Below are 22,143 nucleotides of genomic sequence, written 5' to 3'. Positions count from 1 at the left end.
CAACTTAAAAAAAAATCTACAGGAAGCTCCGAAACTGCTCAAAACATTTCAAAACCATTTCCAATCAAATTGGAAGGGAGGAAGGAGGCAAGTAGTATCAATGTCAACTTTTTAGAACAATTTGATAAAATTTTGTTCTTCTCATGTTTTTTTAAATCAAAATTTGATTTCAAAAAATACACCAAAAATGTATTTTTGTAGGTATAGGCTCTTTCTATTCAGATTTTTTCTGGTTCGAAAATTTTTCTGTCACTTCAAATATGTACTTTCTTTGTTAAGCAGAAAGAAAAAATTCCACGGGTAATACAAAATTTTCAATGTCACAACATTATCTCAACAAATTCTGGTAGATTTGTAAGGTTGTAGGTATTATTTTGTACATGTTTGAATTATTTTTCATTTTTTTTCGTTAGCGCAATCAGTTGAAGCAGAGGTGGTTTAAAATTGTTTCCAAAAATTTTACCGTTGTTCGCTTGAGCATTTCAAAACGCCATAAATCAATGAAAAATCGTGAAAATAGAAAAAATTTCACGTACTTATTCTTTCTTAGCATTAGAAATACATTTCAGAAAACACGAATTTTTCATCTCAGTGGGGGAGGGGGTGGAAAATTTACTATTTAAACCAGATTTGGACTTCCATTGCCAAAATAATTGCGCTAGGCTGAGAATAACCCAACATTTTTTTGAAAATTTCTTCAAACATTGAAAAGTATCATTTCTGTATCTGAGGAAATATTTTGGAGTCCAATGGTGTCAATTTTTTGGACATTATCGTTCATTTTAAAAAACCGAAAAAAATTGGTAAAGTTTTTGGTTGAGTATTTTTTTTTTAATTTTTGCAAATTGGAATTATGGTTGAAAAATTGGCACAATGGCATTCCAAAATGTTTCCCCAGTTTCAGAAATGATATCTTTCGATGTTTTAAAATAGGTAGGTAATTATTCTAAAGTATACTGGAAGGAAAAAATTTTCAAAAAGAGCGAAAAACCACGATTTTTTCAAAAATGCTACCTCTTTGAAGAACCATAGCTCCCCTCCAGAGGCACATCCGAAGCTCCATTTTTTTTTCAGTGACTTTTAACTCAAAATATGTGAAAGTCTTCGCTGAATTCGGTCAAAATCCTCCGACATTATATTTCGCGATCGGTACTCTCACATTTTTAATTTAAATGCTGAAAAAATTAACAAACCCATGGCAATTTTTTTCATTATTTTTATTTTACAAAATTTATGCTCTTTCAACAGCGTTAGCCAATTACAGAAAGGGCTGTTAAAATATTACTTATGACTAAACCAGGAAAAAAAATATGTACTTTTAAAATGAGAATGCAAAACAGAAAAAAATTCAGCATAAAAATTTCAAGAAACATGAAAAATTCAAATACTTAACTTAATTTTTTTCTGAAAAAATGAAATAAAACAAAATAAAATTTGAATTCGCGAAATAAAAGTAGCATTATAATTTGATTTCAGCTGTATAAAAAATATATATTTTACTTCATTTCGAATTCTTTCAGCAGGTCAAAAAGTATCCGCGTACTTACGAAAAAATAAAACAACAATCCCTCGGAGGAAGAAAAAATGTGTACAAAATGATGCATAAGTTTACGAGAAGCCACTTTGAATGTACCTTTGGCATTATATTTGTTTAAAAATATAGGTAACCGATAAGAAATCAAACTGCACTAAAATGATGACTTTTCATCTTCACAAGTTAAACTACACAAAATATTTCGCGATAACTGTTTTTAAGAATCAATTTTGGAAAAAATTCAGTACCTATTCAACAAACTCGATTAACTTTGGAAAGATAAGTTACTGTACAACGGGTATCGGAGGAGCTAGAATAGGACTCATCGGTAGTCTAAACTCCATGCCACTGGATACCATGACTTGAGACTGAGACTGGGATGCATTAATAGGTAACGAACCTAGAAATCCATTAAAATCACTCGCTTTGTTATTAACCAACGACGAGGCTCCAACAGGCGATGTCTGGAAAGCAGATCCTACTCTCGACTGATAAAGTTGCTGATTATTGAAATAATATTGAGAAAAATACCATTCTGGTTTCATCATAGAAGGATACGAATTCAACATTACGCCAGATCCGTAAAGTGGTGGCATTTTACTCTCCAAAGATATACGTTTCTTAGACGAATGAGGATTCGTGTGACTGTCCAAATGCATCTTGACCTCTTGCTCGGTACCGAATCGATGTCTACAGCTCGGCATAGGGCAGCAGAATGGTCTTTTACCTTGATGGGTTCTCGTGTGCTGATCTAGGATCGCTTTCTGACGGAAATCTTTACCACATTGGACACATTTGTAGGGTTTTTCGCCGGTGTGTATTCTGAGATGTTGATTTAAAATGGTACGTTGACGGAAAGCACGATCGCAATATCGGCAAGCGAATGGTTTCTCGTTGGTATGAATACGAAAATGTTGAGTGAGATGGCTCTGTTGACGAAATCGCATGCCACATTCGACGCAAGGGTATGGTCTCGATTCGATATGTACGCAGCCGTGTTGCAACAGAGTAGATTTCTGCTTAAATTCCTGCTGGCAAATCGGGCATCGAATATATAACGGCATTCCAGCACATCGTCCTTGTTGTATTACTTCTGGCCTAATCTGGCTGGGGCTGGAGCTGGAGTTGGAGTTGGCCAAGATTCCATGAGGGATATTTAACATCAACATTGTCAATTTTTTTAAATCAATTTCTAACTCGTCACCAGAAACGTGAATAAATATCCGAGGAGCAAGTTTCGCGGAACAATTACAACTAAATTGAAGTAAAGTGGTAGTGTGAGAATGATTGAAAAAAAATTCGTACAGCCGCAAATACGTATTTTATAAATGGCGACAATTAACGCCGCATTCAGGTAAACACATGTAGCTATATTTATAGAGACTCGTTACCGTTAATTTTAATTTAATAAAGCAAACGCAGCAGTCATCGTTTGTGTAACGCAACATTTTTAGAACGGTTTTAAAAAGTTTTCGTTTTGGTTTAAAATTAAACCGAAAATTACATTACCGAAGGTAAATTATCGTTGTATCTACTTTTGAACAAATACTGAAAATTATATATTACCTACGTCAGGTGTACGAATTGCTTTACAAGTCTGTGTTGATATTTATTTATCTCACCTGCCAATATTTCACATTTTATCTCTCTAACGCGACAATTTTTCAATTTTTTAATGCGTTAACTTGATGAATTATCGTTTGAAAAATATTATTAAATTTTTCCGATTCGAAATGCAGATGCGGGCTTTTCAACGACCAGATTTTCAAACGTTGTTTTTCACGTGTTTCATTTTTACCTCTTCCAGAAAGTTGAAAAATTTTTGAAACGAGGGTTTTGGAGGAATGGACTGATTTTTTTTTCAAATTTTCACACGTAAGTGAGGTATAATGTGAAGCAGGTATTTTTAAACTCACCTATGTCCTTCAGTTTTGAAGATAGCTTGAATGTGCAGAGAACGTTTTTTGTAGAAAATTAAATTTCCTACAAAAAAGGTTCTCTGTATGTTTGCGTTTTGTTTCATTTTTTTCGTAATACGAAGGATTTTTTACAATTTTTTTGTGATTTTTAGAATGATTTAGATTTTTTTTTTTAAATTCAGTTTAGAATTTTTCTCATGACTTAAATTTTTTTCAGGGAAATAGATAGGCAATTCAAGGTAATGTAATTTTGATTTTTTTGTAATAGTTGTTGGTAGATAGGTAGGTAAGTTTTATTTTTGTGATTTTTGGACCAGAAGTGATTTAGAATTTCATTTTGTTTATTCAGTTTGAAAATTTCTCGTTATGTAAAATGAATGAATGAATGAATTTTCTCGTGATTTAAATTCAATTTTTTTTTTAATAATTCTGCAAATTTTTCCCATGATGACCTTGGATTTCAAATTAGTTTTCAGTGTTAGATCCCAGCGAGCAATGATTGAACCTGACCAGAATCAGATCCGTACGTTTCCTTGGATTCGATCTGACTTGATCAGACCGGATCAGAGCAAGGTTTTAATCGGATTAGATTTGTTCAAACCTGATTGATCAGATTCGATCAAACCTGATTGATCAGATTCGATCAAACCTGATCAAACTTGACAAATCAGATCTGATTCGATCATATCATAATTTTCACCAGAGATTTTATTGAAATTTTCTGAAATGATTATAAATATTTTTTTTTTCGTATAATAATTATTTTAGAATAGGTTTTTGTGTGCGACTTTGAAATTTTTTATTATGATCTCAATAATGATTTTTTTTTGGAGACGATTTGGAATTTGATTTTTGATCTAGTGAAGAACGTTTCTGTAATGATTTGGAATGAATTTTTTAATAATAATTTTCAACAGATTCACTTAGAAAAATGAGTGAGTGTTTTGGTTGTAATTTGAGAATTTCATTTTTTTATTCAGTTTATAAAATTTAATATGTACATTTTAATAAGTCACCAAAAAAATATTTCAAGTTGAAAATTCTTTAAAACTTTTTTTCTAAAATCAGCCAACCTCAATATTCACTTATTTGAAACAAACAAAGTTCAATATTCATTCCTTGAGAAATTTGGAAATCTAAAAAAAAAAAACAATTTTTCATTCCACCCTATTATAAGTCTTACGGGTATGACTTGGCGCATCATCTTTCGGTGATATCTGCGGCGGTGGTTTACATTTACCTACACCGTGAGCAAAAAATTAATTTAAAAACTCTCTAGAAGAGAAAGAGCCTAGAGAGTTGTTTCCACCTTGAAGCAGCGTCCCATTTCCCTACAGCCATACCTTATGGCTCCACCACGGTTTAGAATAAAGATGAAGGTGCTTTAGGTGCTTGAACAATGCCACTTTAATTTATCTTCTCGTTAATTTTAATAATATAGTTTCGTATTTCGCGTTTCTCCACTCTTGACTTGGCTTTGGCTGCTTCCACGAGCAGCAACCAAGATACCTCTGCCTCGTTCCATTAGTTTCCTTCTGCTTCCTGCTGTTGTCCTTTTCTCGCATATGGTATATGCAGACTACCATCACCCTTCTTGCTGTCGAGACGAAGAGAAAATCAGGGAGGCGATGATGGCGAGAAGTGGAATAAAATCTCAACTTACGTTGCAAAAAGTACACCTACACCCACTACCTCGCTCATTTATCGTATCGTTTAAGATGCTCTCCAAGTACCTACCTAATAACATTTACAAAAATGCTCTAAATTTTATCCGGTGTAAGTCTTTGAAGAGCCTTAGGCATTCTTTCTTCGGACTCGACATTTCAGTTTTTGTATTTGAATTTTGAATGACATTGCGAATGAAATTTTACAAAATACAATGACTACAGTTCCACATAAAATTCTGAAACATTTTGAACGAGCTGTCAAAGCAAGCTTGGTTGAGTATTGTGAATTTTCAACTGATTTTCCGATAATTTCAAGTCCATTTTTAGATTAGATCTGTATTATAAAATTGTAGGTAATTCCAAAATCTATATTTACTTTTCTTGGATAATATAAAAATAATACGAGAAATTTTCAATGACCCAAAAAAAAATAGGTAACAATAAAAATAGAAATTGAAATAACGAACTTCGAAATTTTAAAATTTTTCTAAATTTTATTATTTTTAATTCTCGAATAGAAAGTGCTAAACATTGCGAAATTGGCTCCAATAGGATCTGATCTAACCTGCGTGGAGAAATGATTTGCCCTCTCCGTTTTTTTACAGTTGTTCCCAAACCGAAATTTTTAGCTTCCAAAATGGATTTTTTAAATGAATTTTTGAATAAAAACCATTCTTGTGACCATTTGAAATGTAGTGAAATTTTGTACTGAACTGAAAAATAATAATTATTTCATACATAAATCATAATTTTGATTTTTTAGCTTCAAAAATTAAAATTTCTTGTAAATTTTTTCGATCTGGACTTGAACATAATCTGCCTTTTGAAACGTTTAAAAATTTTGCACAGAACTCAAAAAAAAACAATTTTCGACTAAGTAATTAAAGTAAATACCTAGACTAAGATTTTGTCAAAAATCCAAAATTAAGAACGATTTCCGCTTCCACTTCAAAAATGAAATCATCCAAACTCAAAAATTATAATTTTTTGGTAAATTTTTGGAATTTCAGCAAAACAAATTAATATTTTAACAACTTTCAGAAAAAAAAACTGATATTTTTAATATTCTCATTTTCAAATTCAGCATGACATTTTAATCTGCTTTGATCGATCGAAAGAGTGTGTTTTATCATAATCGGGAAAATTGATGAAAATGATTGTCAATTTTTAGGGTAAGAAATGTATGTTCTGGGGTCACAGCAAAATTCATTGTCATTTGAGTTCTGTGCAAAATTTTAATCCAACTTCTCAAATAGGGCAAGAAAAAAATAGTTTTCGTCTGAATCAAGAAAATTCTTTTCAAAAAATCCCATTTTCAAAGCCAAAAATTTTAACTCTCAGATCTACGTGAAAATCATAATTATTTTTGAGTTCTGTGCAAAATTTCAATACATTTCAATAGGTCAACAAAAATAGTTTTTGTCCAGACTCCAGATCACGATAATTCACTGAAAACATTTAATTTCGAACTGGAATTCGCGGTTTGGGGTCCAAAATTGAAATCAATCATCGTTATTTTCGAAGTGAGTGATATATTTTAATCCATCTTGATAAGTCGAAGGGCATTTCATTTAAAATAGTTGAAACGTATTTTTTCAGACGAACAACCTCTTGAAACTGGCAATCTCCAATTTGAACAAAACTAATTGTAAGTAAGCTAGATCAAAATATGAGCATATCCTAAAGGCTGAGATTTCCGTGACCAAAATTTTAAGGTACCATAAAGTACATTATCAGTTTTTGGCAAATTTTTGAAAATTTATGAAATTAAAAAAATCTTTTTAAGAGCAATTTTGTAAAACTTTTTCATGAAACATGAATTTTTTTGAGCAAAGTGAGCCATAATGTATAAATAATTTTTTCAGTTCAGCTCTCACACATCAACTACATAGGTACTATTGATTTTGGGCCATTCTGACGTCTCCAGTGATTTTTTTATTTTCTCTAGAAACAAATCGCTCTAGAAGGGTAAAAATAAACCTCAACCCATACAACTTCTGTCAGCACTCATTGGGTCTCTCTCAAACGTTTTCGATGGTAATAGCAAAATTCTAGGAGTGTGGCTTCAAAAGTGAATTTTTGACTAATTTTTAAATTTCATAGAAAGTGAAAAAAAAAAAAAAATTCAAAAAAGGTAGGAATATTGGTTTTTCAGGGAGATGTCGTCTGGTGTATCCACAATATCACTCTATTCGAAAACTACTGCAATTTGACCTTTTTGGAGCCTCCAACGAGTTTTCAAATTTCTCTATAGAAATCTCAAGTAATTTTGAAAAGTGCCCTCTCGATCGTTTTAGGTAATAAAGGGCCCGATAGTTTGAATACATATTTCAAGTTACCGGACCATCTTCTTCGCCACCCTGATTAATTTTTTCCAACCAGTAACAAATTGAGAAAATTAAGTTTTTCTGACCCCTACTTCTCATTGGGCAATCTGGGATTCAAAAATTGTAATTTTCCCTTCTTTGAGACTCAGATGCATGGAAATCCAACGCAGGTTTCTGACACCGAAATAGTAGGTACATCGCCATGTAGGTATGTTGATACCTTTTTTTTTCGAATTGGGGAGTAGCCAGGTACCTACACTATAAACCCTCATTCTACCCTTCTCATATGATCAAAAATTGGTACGGAAAATGGCCAGTCCATACCCCAGATACACGACGGTAAATTGTAAATGAATTTTTTATTCGGTAAATTCGTTCACCTATTCAGCTCCCTCCTTCTCCCTGTTCCATTGTTTGAATTTTCATTTCCTTGAAAAACTCAAATTTCTCGAAAGGTCCCAAATTAGGGTATTGTCTTATGAAAAATGCACAGCTTACAAGAAAAAGACACGAGCACAACGATAACCATCATATAGTCTGGAACAAATGCTGGTATGTACATCTCTACATGTACCAACATTAAACGTATTATATCGCGTAAAAGCGTTTCAAACAAAAATAACAATACACCTAGCTGAGTAAAATATTTAAAGTTGAGATAGAGAGATAGAAAAAAAAACGCAAAATACATCAGCTATAAACTTCCTTTACAATTTTATAGTTTATATCGTATAACCCATATGAGTAGGTAAAGCATAAGCTACATAGATACATATGTAGGTAATAGGTATGTTACGATGAAGTAGGTATGTATATAGAAAATTCCTATATACAGGATGAAGTGATGTAAACAGAGTATAAGCACTCGATATGTAGAAAATTTCAGGCCTTTGTACGAGCATACGTTTGAAATAAAATTACTAGTATATGATACCTATATTCTGTTTGTTTGAATTATTATTAGCTTTTTTTTTTCTTCTTTGAATATTTCAGATGAAACACACAGCATCCAAGCGGTTTTGGGTAAAACAGCCAATTTACCTTGCGATATCGAATCTCGAGATAAACAGAACGTCGTGTACATGGTGTTATGGTTCAGAAAAAACGACGATAAGCCTATTTACAGGTAAGAAGTGGATGAAAACACGCGCTCGCTAAATTGATATTTCTTTTTTATTTAAAAAAAAATAGTAAAATGAAAAATAAAACGTAATTTCATAATTGAACATCTGGTGCCATGTTTCAAACACCAAGATAAATATTTTAATTTCTACATAAATCACTAAAAAAAAAATTGTATCACAGTGTTAAAAATTTTGATTGCCATACGATTAGTTGCGTTCAGGGCTAATCGAGTGTTCTACTCAATAAAAATATAAACTGACTTCGCCTCCACGTATTCCACGATTCTAGAACGCTGACGATGTTGAAACTGATATAATACACGAGTAAATTGAAGGTTATCAAAGCCCACAGTAAAAATAACGACGAAGGTCTGGGGAAATCCGGATCGTCGACGCTAAATCCGTATTTTCCGATTTCCATATTAACAATAGCGAACAGAATGGACGCTTGAATGAAAACCAATACCCTGGAGAAACTCCAGTTCGCCCTGATGAACGGTATTATCGACGTAATGATTCCGTATTTGAGTTGACGTTGACCTCGATACTTGCATTTACAAATTTCGCAACATAATCGGCAACTGATCGAGGCCCAGTGTTCTAGGCAGTGTGCGTGAACCAGTCCCATTGTTCCTGCGAATAATACGAAGAAATGAGATTTTTTAAAGGAGGGAAATGTCTATGGGGGTGAAAATAATCAGATCTCACCTGCGCAATTACATGGCATTATTAGTTCGGGGCTCTCGTCCGACAGACATATACGACATCTTGGTCCAGAAATAACGCTAACGTTATCGTTACAATCCATAATTTTCGAAATAGACACATCTGAGAGAATTTTTATCGTCGCTGCGGCGCGCGAAATTTGGCATTTAATCGTATTTTTGTATTTGTGCCGTACAAACGCGGCAGTTTGAATGAAAAGAGATTATTTTTTATCACTAACGTATTAAAAAATATGAAATTTTTCACATATTCGAAATTCGCGGCCGAATATTCTTTTATTGTGAACTTTGTTTTGAAATTAATTCATCAAATCATGCCGTAAACAGTCTTGTTGACGGCCCAAAAATTCAAAAATTTTTCATTTCTGTCAACCTTCCTTCCCCCTCTCCCATTGAATAATTTTAAAATATCAAATTTTCCATTGTAGAGGTGTGGGGTGTTACCGCACTTACCACCTGGGTGGTTAACCTGCTACATGTATCGAAGAAGCTACTTGGGGTGACAGTTTGAGAGTAGCTTACTCCGATGAGGGAAGAATGTCGGGAAACACTCTTTTACTAGGCCAAGGCTGAGGTACAGCTGCTGAGATCGTAGAACGAACGCGACACAAATAAGTTGATACCTTAGGTACTTTAAGACACTTTATTTCGCTAGTCAGAGACAGCTTCACTAAGTTACGCTGCTCTATTACAACATTAAAACGACTACACGAAATATACAAGTGAATGAGTAAAGACACGATTACTACAGAATAAAAACAAGTCCCTAAGTTGAGCTTACTCATCTGCAAGCAGGTATTCAGTCTCAACGTTGTGTAGCAAAGCTAACGAAAAACATACTGATGCTGCTTTCACAGCATCCGATCGGTGAAGCTTCTTCGAACTACACCGCTAGATCGCGCCGCTAATGGAGCTGCGCGATGCTACGTATATGGGCTCACAACTTCCACTTATGGTGGTAGCTGCGGGCGCACGACCTACCGGTACACCATTTTGAAAATGAAAAAATTTTGAGTGATTTTCTTTCAACTTCTTCTTCTTCTGACATAGATTGGTCAATCATCATACCAGGTTATTGCCATGATCCTCAAGTACTGAACATCCCTCAGAAGAGCCTGAAGTGCAAATACCTAAATTCATTTTATATATTTGATGATTTTGTATGCACATAGGTATGAGAATCAGATTTAACCGACATTAAAATTGATCATAATTGCAAATGAAATGGCTTTGTCCCTATAATAAGGAACCTAATCTAGCAAGAGTACAAGGAAACCTCTCAGAATTTCAGAAATTAAAAAGTCAATGAAATAAAATATTCATTGATTAATACTCATTTAGGTTTCTAATTTTTCCTCAAAGAACCCAAAAAACGAATTCTCCTGAAAAAAGAAATTACATTCTACAATGTTTTACATTTCTTTTTCAATTTTTTTTTCAGGACCTAGGTAGAGTTAACTTTCGCTTGATTAGGAATAGAGAAATTGCCAGAATGGGTACCTAGTTTATATTAGTCAGAGAGCTGGGAAATCATTCGAATTAACTCTATGCACAAAATGTCAAATCACACTATAAGTCAACCAATACCTTCAATCGTGTCAATATGATTTACAGTGGAGTCTTGATAACTCGAAGCTGAAGGGAAAATGAGTTGACTTCGAGCTATCAGAGTTTTCGAGTTATCGGATTTCTAGTTATAGAGGTTCGTTTTTGGTATATTTCGAGTTGGCAAAGTTTGAATTAGATGAATGTTTTTTTTACTATGGAATGAAGTGGAAAACATATTATACCTAAGTATGTATTTGAGTGAAATGTACATGTTTATGGACATAAATGTACCTACCTACTTATAAAGTAACTCCGATGTGTTTGTAAAAGAGATTTGCATCAATGAGATTTGAATTTACAAGTTTTTTCAACCAGAAATTCGAGTTATAGAGGCAACATTTTAGCAACGTTCGACTTACAGATTGTTTTTTCTCTATTTTTCAAAAATTTTACTTCAAGTTATCGGAGGTTTTGGACTTTTTATTTCAAGGTAAAGAAGTGAATTTTACATTGAGTCTTATGAGGAGTTGAAGGGAAACAGACTTTGCTTCGAGTTACCAGAGTTTTTGAGTTAACGGAGTTTGAGTTATCAAGACACCACTATATTATAATTAGATTCAACATGAAAGTACACATTAAGAGGGGGCTAATGATATAAAATAACCTAGATCATTCTGTACAATAAATAAAGGCTCATGCCAATATTATACGACTCGCGTTAATGACTTAAGATACCTGTAATAATCATCCGATGTAGGTATTCAGATACTATCAATATTTTGGTCCCTATTTAAATAATATTTGTGAATAAAGGGCTTATGCTCAATATCCATGAATATTTACATCAATCAGATGGAGTTTAGATTAATTTAATAGTGGTGATGTTATTCATCACTTACCCTTACTGTCCATATTTCCTGTCTCTTTCGCGGGTGTCCCTAATCAGGGGTGCTAACCATAACCGCAAAAAACTGAAAACTGTAACTGAAACCCAATCAAGATCCATAATTTTAGCCATTTTCAAACCCTAACTGAAAACAAAAACCGAAATTCATAGGTTTTTTAAAAACCGTAAAAAACCACAACAGAGCATAATGAAAGCAGTGTGAGTGAAACCGAAATCTAAACCGATATAATTTATTTTGGTTTTTGGGATGGGTTTTTTCAGTTTTTTTTTATTAAGGTACATTTTTTTGCCATTCATTTTTTGTGATTTTTTCACTTTTTCGACTTTTGATTACGAATTCATGTATCAAAAAAATTATATATAATTATTGTTCTTGAAAAATATATACCTACCTACTTTTTTAGAATTATTATGAAATTACTATACCTACTTTGTTTCCTGAGATTGAGAAATTTTGAATTGAAGATATTTTTTAAAAAAATGTATGTAAAACCGAAAAAAAAACCGAAACTGAAACCAACATTTTTGTAAATAAGATCAAAACCAAAACCGAAAACCAAAATTTTGAATTTCAAAACCAAAACTGAACCGAAAACCAAAAAATTTCAAGAAAAAATTGGAGTGAAACTGTAATCGTTTAAGGTTAGCACCCCTGTCTCTAATAATAAACACAACGACAGAAATGTATTACATGTAGCTCCTCATCAACGAGAAGCATTATCGATGCTGCGGAAGATCAATTAAAATGCCCAAATGTACCGTGATAGGTAATTAAAACATTAGATAATAAATATCACGTTAAAAGCACAAATCTACCACGGAATAAATGGGCCAATCAGGGAAGAGGGGGACCTCTCCTGCCCATACATCTGTGTAATTATTCTCATAGTTGACAAAATACCGACGAGCTCGAGATATCGATGCTAAGTGAATATCCTTTCTTACAGCAAGCACCACGATGGTACATGGCTTGCCATCATGTTACCTACACTTCCAGTATGTATAATAAAAGATCTATTTATATCCGCTGAGGCAGTTAAGGCATATTTCACCATATCAACCTTTTCATTTTTCCAAGAGTTGTTTGAATTGAAAAAAAAATCAATTCATTTTTTGAAAGAACAAAAAAATAAAACATTGAAAAATGATTTTCAAAATTTCTAAAATACTTATCAACAAAAAATTGTTGAAAAAATACTGAAAACTTCATACTTAGAGTTTAGTACTTGTTCCAATACAATTTTGTTAGACTACAGTGACATATTTTACCCTTCTTTTCAAGTAAGAGGACCCTAGGGTAGTCAACTATGAAATATGTAGCTGTCTAAACGCAAAACTGCAGGTTCCACGAGGGTCCAAAAGGTGGTTTAAAAAATTCAAAAAACAAAAAAAAAAGAAAAAATGAAAAAATTTGTCTAAAACAGTTGAATTTGGATCTCTATACCTACATCAAAGTGTACGTCAGAAAGTCATATGAATCATAGGGATATTTTTGGACCCAAAATTTCTGAAAAATTGTCCAAAAATGGTCGAAAAATGCAACTGGGCAGCTAATACAATTTTAGGAATTCTAGTCACAAGTCGAATTTTTTGGATTTTGGGTGTGATTTCGAGTCTGTACATCCAAAGAGTATTTCTAGAGAGCCAAAATTTTAGAAAAATTGTCTAAAAATGCGATTTGGCAAATTAAATTTTGGGAACCGTCTTTTTCTGGTCACAAGTTGATTTTCCTGGAATTTGGGGATAGGCCTAATAGGTATCAGTACTTTTTTTTAGGCCCAAAATTTTTGGATACAATTCTGAGAATCTTTTTTTTTTGTCATAAATTAATACTTGCAAAAATTAGCCAAAGGTGAACATTGCAGAAAACATTTTTTGTTGAAATCAACATAGCAAACCCTCATATAACAGGAAACATTGCAATACTATTTTCAATTTTGGAAATTATCTTCTACCTAGCAGATCATTAATCCAAGTGAAGGGCAATCAACATTTCACCTTCAGAAACATGGAAAAATCTTCAGGAATCGAATTGAATGAAACAGAGTTCGAAAAATTTAATCATTTCTTTCAACTCGTTTCAGTTTAGAACATTGAAAGTCGAGATTAGATTGATACCTTTCCACGCGGTTGATTTGTTCCTCATGTTGCAAAAATGAACGTTAATTTTTTGAAAGCTAGCCAACATTATAGCTTTTGCCTTGCCTCTTATTGAACTGTTGGGTTCACAAATTCCGTGACCTTCTCTCTTTATTCTATAGACTTTCACTTCTAATCAAATGTCAATTTAGAAAGAAAATTGTGTTCGAATAATCGCCTTAGAGTCTATAAAACGTCTACACACTCGAGTCATATTCAATGAAAATATCCATCATACGAAATAATTCAACACGAGTGCATTTTTACATTCGCCCGCGTTACGGTTTGAATTTTTTTTATTTTATTCGCAATCCGGTCATACAATTTTACGAGCACGTGAATTTATCGTCGCGTTCTAGCAAAAAAATATATGCACATAAAAGCGCGCACGCAGCTCGTCTATTCACTTCGGAGGAGTTTTTCGATCCAATACAAATATGACTTGGGTTTGCATCCACGTCGACCAGTCTCGCAACACCATCGTCACCAGTAACGAATGACGCGGATTCAGCATCATGGTCAGCCAGCGAAATACGATCGAAGCGAATAAACGACACTTTAACGTATCGCGTCTGCTGCGGTATTTGCCCTTCTTGGTGTAATAATCCCTCGTTTCTAAGAATATCTGCTCGATTAGATGGAATACGAAGAGCAAAGAAAGATTGATTTTTGGCTGGTACCATCGCGCTTGTAAATACGGATATATGGAGGAGAGTACGCCGTATTTGCTCATTTTACGGCCGCGATATCCACATTGGCATACTTCGCAACTTAGTCGCGAACTCACCGCTATCCAATTTTGCAGGCAGAATGCGTGCACGAATTCCATTGTTCCTATGGCAAAGAGACGGTCAAAAACGTACAAAAAAATTCGTTAGACCTTTTTGTTTTTCTAACCACGCTACAGCAAATTTTTAAAACACCGAGCTACCTCCCCTCTCCTCATCACACTCTCCGAACTGACAAATTTTATTATTCCATATCCATTTACAAAGCATAAAATCGACATGCAAATTACCCCAAGTAGTAGCCTACCTACTGCGAAATACAAACGTAGGTAGGTATCATTCGGCTTTAAGGTAAACTAAACGACGTTCACTATCCTTAAAGCTACCCTCGTCTACGTCTCTTTCCTTCATTAACCACATCTCTATCTAGCTACCAGAAATTGTATGCATTTATCCACATATGTACTACAATACGATTATACACGTTTACAAGGAAGTATATTATATTGTAGGTACCTTGGGTAAACCTATTCACCACACACGTATGTATACTACATATACGTACTCGTAGAATAAACTAAAATGCGAATTATCTACGCCACAGAGCAAGATCAATTAAGTTTATATCTACCTCTGCAATTACACGGTCTAATTAGATGTTCGGTGTCCTGCGAAGATAGGCATATGCGACACGTACAACTGCTACCGGTACCGGCCATATTTTTATGTTGTCTTGCTTCCACTACCTATACGTAATTTACGATACGTGCAAAGACGAAATTTTTTACACAAAAATATAAATTTTTTCCCCCCTTTATGATACGCGAGATCTTCTCCGGATTTATGGAAATGCTTATCATTGCGAATGGTTGAACAATGCTGGAAATGCGGATTATCGCGTGCGTTTGTTGTTGACAAAATTTCATCTCGAGAATTGGCAGCCACTAATTTGTGGTTTTAAATGTATGGAAATTGGAAAATTGGGCCCATCAAGCATCCATCAAGCCATCAATGAGAGTTATTAAATTTTGGAAAAAAATTGTTTTTAGGCAACAAAAAAATTCTAGAACCCAATTTCATAAACGTTTTTCAATTTTTCATCCGTTTTCGATCTTTTTTTTTAATTTAGCAAAAACGTATTTTGATTGTGGGGTAACTTGAAAATGAAACGTTCTAATTTCTGAACCTTTTTGGAGGATGAACAAAAGGTCTTCCAATAAAAACTATGGAACCCTGAAACTCCAAAAAATGAAATTTCCTATTGTAAACATTTGATTATATAATTTTTTTTAAGCTTCATTTTCAAAATATTTTACGAGAAACTGCAAAGTGAAAATTCTGAAATTCAAAATGGGATGCTCGAAACGTCGAGATGATCTGGAGGCTCAATAAAGTGTTTTATAACAAAAATGATTACTTACCCTAAAACCAAAGTTTTAGATTCTTGAATTTACAATCGTTTTACATCTCAACAATTATTTTTCTAAAATGCTCCGTTTTTAAAATTTTTCCTAAATTGAGATAATCCAACTCTGCTGAAAAAAGGCAACACTTTTGATAAAACGATCATTTTAAAAAAAATCCGTTTTCAAATTCGTTAAAAAAAAACGTTGATCTACGTACTTTGAAAAGTCAAAGGAGTATGTTTTATTGTGATGGCAAAAATTTACCTACGAAAATGATTGTCAATTTTTAAGGTCAAAAATATATGATTTGGGACCAAAGTAAAAATCGTCGTAATTTTTAAGGTAATCAAATTTTGATTCATTTCAATAAGCCACACAAAAGTCTCTAGTTTTCTTTCGTCATCACTGAAATGCTCGGAAAAAATTCCATTTTTAAAACCAAAAATTAGAATATTCGAGCCAACGTAAAAGTTATTGTAATTTTTGATTTCTGCATAAAATTTTGAAACATTCAATAGGTCACATGAATAGTTTTTGTCAAATGTTATTTTTAGGGCTGAGCTGGAAATGACATTTTGAGAGTCAAACTTGAGAGATTATCGTTGCTTTTGAATTCGGCTTGATATATGTATTTCCAACTCACTAAATCGAAAAATCATGCCCTGAAACCGCAGTAACCGAAATTTCAAATCATGAAGTTCATTTTTGGATTTTTGGAAAAGTTTTGAAAATTGTTAAAAAATCTATTTTAAGGGTGATTTTGAAACTTTTTCTCGAAATGTAAATTTTTTGAGTAAAATGAACCAAAATGAATAATTTCTTCAACTCAACTCCCAAACATGAACAACTACTAGTTTTACGAGACATTCTGGAGGCTCCAGCAATTTTTCAATTTTCTCCAGAAATATTTCAAATCACTCTGGCAAGGCCAAAAATAAACTTCAAAAGCTATAACGTTGGTTCATGCTTATTGAGCATCCTATCAACCTTTTTAAGTGGCCTCTGCGAAGTTCCTGGAGAGTGAGTTCAAAAGTGAATTTTTGACCAATTGGTAAATTCTATAAAAAGTAAAAAAAATCATTAAAGAAAGTATCGAGCGTTTTCTTCTCCAAGATATCGTTAAACGAGTATATACAATCCTCCGACTCTTTTTGAGCCTGCACGGAATTAATTTTCTCGAGAAGTCAAAAGCCAAAAATGCGTGTTAACACACTAAATGGTAACATGGAAAAGAAATGGCTCGTTTTATACCTTCTTTAAAAATTTGCGTTTTTTGAGATTTTCTGGAATTCGCAAATTGGTCAAAAATTCTCTTTTGAACTCATCCTCCTGGAGTTTCATAGTCAATTAGTACCTACCTAAAATAGTCGAGAGGGTGTCCATCTGTCCAATAAACACCTACAAAAGCCATTAATTCCCAAGTTCATTTTCGGCTGCCCGAGAGGAAAAATTGAAAAATCGCTAGAGCCTCCACCTCCAACCCACTAAAGTTCAAAACGGAAACAGAGGTTGTTTAACCTTAGAATCGAAACGAATCCGCAAAAAAAAGAGCTGAATTGAAGGAACAGACTTCGGTGGTGAATCCGTATTTACGGCGAACTGGTTATGCAAATTTATTAACATATTTTTCAGGCGGCCCAGTCTGCCCAAGACCAGAGTAGCCTTTAGCCAGTAGGCTCATCAATTCATCATTTGAAGAAGTACGCTTGAATTTTTTAGATTAGTATTTCACAAATGAATTGGAATAACCACCGCTCCTCCCCAATACGTTGCTTCCAATTCTCCTCCTTCACTGCCCAGAGATTTTTTACAAGTTTCTTCTAACAAAAGTATTCTTACAGAGAACCCCTTAAACTTGAAAATTGACTAATATTCTCTTCAAAAAAAAATTATAATAATCAGTCTAAGAAAATTTTTTTTATGACCATCAAAAATTTTTTTCGAAACTAAAATAATTTTAAAAAAAATATACGCAGTTATGTCAAGCGTCTCGACAGCAGGATAATTTTTTAGCTCGAGTAAGAAAAAGTGGAAGAATATCCAATAAGTAGGTACCGATTCCAAAGCACTGAATTTCAACTTTCGATTTATGATAACTATAGCGATTTTTAAAAATTTTATAAATCTGAGCTAAAGAATACAAAGATGAAATTTGGCTTATATCTGGTTTTAGACTTCCCGAATCGTATATGTAGTGGGGGGGGGGGGTGTTTAAGCCAAACTGAAGCCTGCAGACGATTTTTGGATTTTTCAATCGTCGAAGAATTTCACAAAAAAGATCTAAGCAAAGTTTAATGCTTGGACAATGAACATTCATTCAGTTTAACTGTTCCAGCAACTTCAACCATCCAGGCTCACTGCTCTCACTGCTCAAAAGTCTATCTGTGGATTGAAAATTAAATGAAGAGCTCAAGTCCAAAATGTGCTTTGTCCCAGATTTTTATTTTTGGCAAATCAAAAACAAAATTCGTGCACACACAAAGATGTTTTAATGTCATTTTTCAATATCAGACAGTGTAGTGTAAAGTATTCCGAATATTTTCCCTGCAATTTTTTTTTTTCAAAATGACACCTCTTTGTTCAATCTGTGTACGAAGTCGCGAAAAATGGGACTAAGCACGTTTTGGAACTGCATACAGATTAGTTTCAAAAATTATCACGTTGAAATGCAGTACTTGGCACGTTTTGGACTGGTACAATGTTTTGTTAGGTAATGGACTACTGCACCCTATTGGACTTGGCACTTTTTGGAGTGGTAGTTTGGTTGAATAGTTGAATAAAACAAATTTTTTCATGACATTTTGCCGACAAAAACAAAAAATTTTTTAATTCAAGGAAAATGTTTTTGGTCTGTATTTTAGTACTTACTTAAACATTTATGGCAAAATAATATTTTTTTTTTAGAAAAGTACAAAAATTTTCATATCTGAATGACAATGACTCACAAAAAACAAACAAAAAATTTATGGAAAAATTATACAATTTATTTTTTTTTGAAAAGTACAAAAAATGTCAATTTTTTTTAAACAAAAAATTATTATGTATCATTATCAATCATTATCTGAATGACAATGACTGATACAAAACAAACGAAAAATTTATGGAAAAAGTATACAAATTTTTTTTTGAAAAGTACCTACAAACATTTTTAATTTTTTGTACAAACCAAAAATGATCAAATCTAACGCCAAGTGGTACGTGCGGCGGCATATTCCCGCGCATACTGATCCCCAGTATCTTCAAATTTATTCTCAAATATGTACTCAATTTAAAAAAATTTGAAAAAAAATCATTTTGAATAATTCAAATTTTGCACAAAAATTCATTATATATTTCAAAAGAAAAAAACTTTTGTCAAAAATCAACTTCAAAAAAATCGAAATTGTAAAAAAATATGAAAAAAATTTTAAAAAGTTTTTGCCTGAGGTCTCAATCGAACTGCCTACCTTCCGTTCCGCAATCCATCATCACTGCCACAGGGCTAGGGCTACGGATTTTTATTCCAAGTTTTCGAACTGCATACAAGCCCAAACATTGACGAAAACTACTCTCTCATCGTGCATAAGCATACATGTACGTACATACGTATAAAAGGTGCCCCTTTTGCTGCAGATCGACGATTTTGATAAAAATATTGGACTAAGCACTTTTTGGAATTGTAAAAAAAAAATGAAGAGGTTTTCGATGCCCTGGATAGAGGCGTTACAGGCTAATTTTTGGCTCGTTGACATCCTCCCTTTGTGAGTGACGATCTAAACTACAGAATTCCGTCAAAAAACGTATTTTCTTTTTTTTGGACAAAGCACATTTTGGAATTGAGCTCTTCAAATAGAATGGGAATTAAATTTTGGCTGCGTACATATTTTAGGTTGATAATATTTTGATTTTTTTTTTAACGTGAGGAATCTTTTGATGTGTTCTTTTCACAATCGTTTTTCACAATCATTTCTGATGATTTTTAATTTCTCAATATTTTTCCCGTGTCTTTTTTCCTCCCTCGCCAAATAAAAAAGAAAAGAAATCTTCGAAAAACAAATAAACAAAAAATTGAAAAACCTTGAACTTTATTGCAACTTTTCTCATGTTACTTTTTTCCAATCAGTTTATACCTATACAACGTGCCCTAACTTAGTACCTTCACCTAAACGCTGACTCGAAATTTCCAGACATGAAATTAGCTCGATTCGTACAAAAGTTTGAAACATGACCCTTTTTTACCCTCGTGTACGTATTGTACACCTTCTCTGGTTAATCCACGTAAACCTAGACTCACACGTCGTCGCACACTTGTAAAAGTAAGTACAACTCGCAGATGGAAATCTCTCACGAAAAAACCAACGTGGTGTAGAGATACTTGGGGTTTAGTTTCACACTCGTGCTTCTCGCCTCTTCATTTTGGCGAGGTGAATTCCACAAATTTGCACCACTAGTACAACTACTTTAATTTTATGTATAGGATACTCGTACCTATACTTATGTACCTACCGTTAGCGTATAATGTTTGTACTTTTATATGTTACAGTTTCGATGCCCGAGGCCGAGCGACGGGAAAGGAATTGCATTGGTCAGACGAACGAAGTTTGGGACCTAGGGCGTATTTCGTAACACTATCACGTCCGGCCAGTTTGCAGTTGGATAACGTGCAATTGCGTGACGAAGGCACATATCGGTGCAGGGTGGATTATCGTAACGCTCCGACTAAGAATTTTCAAATTCATCTCACGGTCATAGGTACGCGTAAAACATTTCCTTCTATTTTTTTTCACTCTTTTCCTTCTCTCGTAGGTACCTTCGTATTCTGTCTATAGGTACATTGGTACCTATATGCTTTTTTTTTTGCTTATATTATTTGTTATAAACACGCCATTTTGTGGAAACCGACTGATCCGACCCCCGGTGTCTCTTGTAATTCGTTTCGAATTACATCACACGACCGTAGAATGAGAGAAAAAGCGAAGAGTTGAGCTCGTTATAACACATAACATTGTCGTTGTGTGTACAAGCGGTACACGACCACCTACGCAGACACACACATCCCACATAATATGAACCGATACCTAGTTACCTCTCCTAGATACATGTGTGTATGAAGTAGCGATAAACTGTTTAAAGCCTACTTCACAGAGAATAAAAGAGAAAAAAATGCCACATACGTAGATAGCATGTTAAATAGCTTATAGGTACCTAAACCTATACCACGAAAAGCAACTGGTACACGAAATGTTGGCCTGGTTGCCTGGTTCATCGATGCGAATCTCAATAGCTCGTCGAGGGTTTGTTCGTTGGCTCAAAACGATCCTTTTTATTTTTTAATTAAATCGCGACGAAAAAAATTACTCGTTGCTTTGTCATCAAGAAGTACGTGGCTTGTTCAAAGAACCATTCTTCTAAATAGAATACTCTTTATAGCAAACTATTTTTTGCAGGCTAAAAAATGTACGATTTCAACGAACCGAATAATAAAAGTTCGAAAATTCGTCAAAATTACAAAATAAAGATGATTAATTTCCCTTGAATGGCTCGTCACGACACCTCGATTAATTCATTCTCATAGATGAAGAATACTCAAAGAATAGTTTTTAGAGAAAAAAAATCACTAATAAAAAAATTCCCAGCATCGATTATCTAAATTTGATTGGGTGTCAAAGAATAAATTAGGGAGAATCATTCAAGAAAAAAATCTCACGCAGCTAACGTGAGAAGACCGATATTTCGTCAAATATTTTTTTTACAATTTCATACGTTAAGTACTGGGTAGATAATATTAACCATGAATTGATGCAGCTTTCAAGTAAATCATTCGTGAATGGATTGATTTGGTGTTGGTAAACCTTTCATTCTTTTACGAACATATTGATTCACTTTTTATGAAACTTTTGTATAAGGAATTGACCCGTTTACAAGCTAAGCGACTCGAATCATTCACAAACGATTGGTAATTGAACAAATTGATTGATTTTTTGAGGAATCATTCGTGAACGAATTGATTAATTTTTGGTGAGTCATTCACGATCTAATTGATTAATTTTTAGCTGACAATCCGCGAACGAACTGATTCATATAAGTGACTCGTTGGTGAACAAATTGATTCATTTAATTGATTTTTAGTGAATCATTTA

At 33.5% G+C, this 22,143-nt stretch overlaps 3 protein-coding genes across 4 annotated transcripts in view; 1 reads left to right on the top strand and 2 right to left on the bottom strand.

Annotated features, from left to right (window-relative positions):
* LOC135847062 (synaptogenesis protein syg-2-like) overlaps positions 1 to 22,143 on the top strand; it is a 117,665-nt gene that overhangs the window by 50,421 nt on the left and 45,101 nt on the right. For both annotated transcript variants that reach the window (XM_065366457.1, XM_065366456.1), the window contains exons 3-4: positions 8,441 to 8,573; positions 20,547 to 20,755. In XM_065366457.1, coding sequence (XP_065222529.1) covers positions 8,441 to 8,573; positions 20,547 to 20,755 — 342 coding nt within the window. The remainder of the gene's footprint in view (positions 1 to 8,440; positions 8,574 to 20,546; positions 20,756 to 22,143) is intronic.
* On the bottom strand, positions 8,688 to 9,489 carry LOC135847063 (uncharacterized). The gene is made up of 2 exons (XM_065366459.1): positions 9,280 to 9,489; positions 8,688 to 9,204 (listed from the first exon to the last, which is right to left on the bottom strand). The coding sequence occupies exons 1-2, from the start codon at positions 9,377 to 9,379 to the stop codon at positions 8,795 to 8,797; spliced, it is 510 nt and encodes a 169-aa protein (XP_065222531.1). The 5' UTR covers positions 9,380 to 9,489; the 3' UTR covers positions 8,688 to 8,794.
* LOC135848997 (probable E3 ubiquitin-protein ligase MARCHF10) lies at positions 14,151 to 15,504 on the bottom strand. The gene is made up of 2 exons (XM_065369123.1): positions 15,250 to 15,504; positions 14,151 to 14,724 (listed from the first exon to the last, which is right to left on the bottom strand). The coding sequence occupies exons 1-2, from the start codon at positions 15,335 to 15,337 to the stop codon at positions 14,294 to 14,296; spliced, it is 519 nt and encodes a 172-aa protein (XP_065225195.1). The 5' UTR covers positions 15,338 to 15,504; the 3' UTR covers positions 14,151 to 14,293.

Source organism: Planococcus citri, chromosome 5 (assembly GCF_950023065.1).
Source record: "Planococcus citri chromosome 5, ihPlaCitr1.1, whole genome shotgun sequence".
Classification (NCBI taxonomy): Eukaryota; Metazoa; Arthropoda; class Insecta; order Hemiptera; family Pseudococcidae; genus Planococcus; species Planococcus citri.
Note: the sequence above shows the minus strand (reverse complement) of the source record. Positions and strands in the feature narration are given on the sequence as shown.

Excerpts from the sequence above, each read along its gene's own strand:
- LOC135847063 (XM_065366459.1), bottom strand. The coding sequence starts at position 9,379 with ATGGATTGTAACGATAACGTTAGCGTTATTTCTGGACCAAGATGTCGT. Across the intron at positions 9,205-9,279 it reads AATGCCATGTAATTGCGCAG|GAACAATGGGACTGGTTCAC; the intron begins GTGAGATCTGAT and ends TATTATTCGCAG.
- LOC135848997 (XM_065369123.1), bottom strand. The coding sequence starts at position 15,337 with ATGGCCGGTACCGGTAGCAGTTGTACGTGTCGCATATGCCTATCTTCG. Across the intron at positions 14,725-15,249 it reads TAGACCGTGTAATTGCAGAG|GAACAATGGAATTCGTGCAC; the intron begins GTAGATATAAAC and ends TCTTTGCCATAG.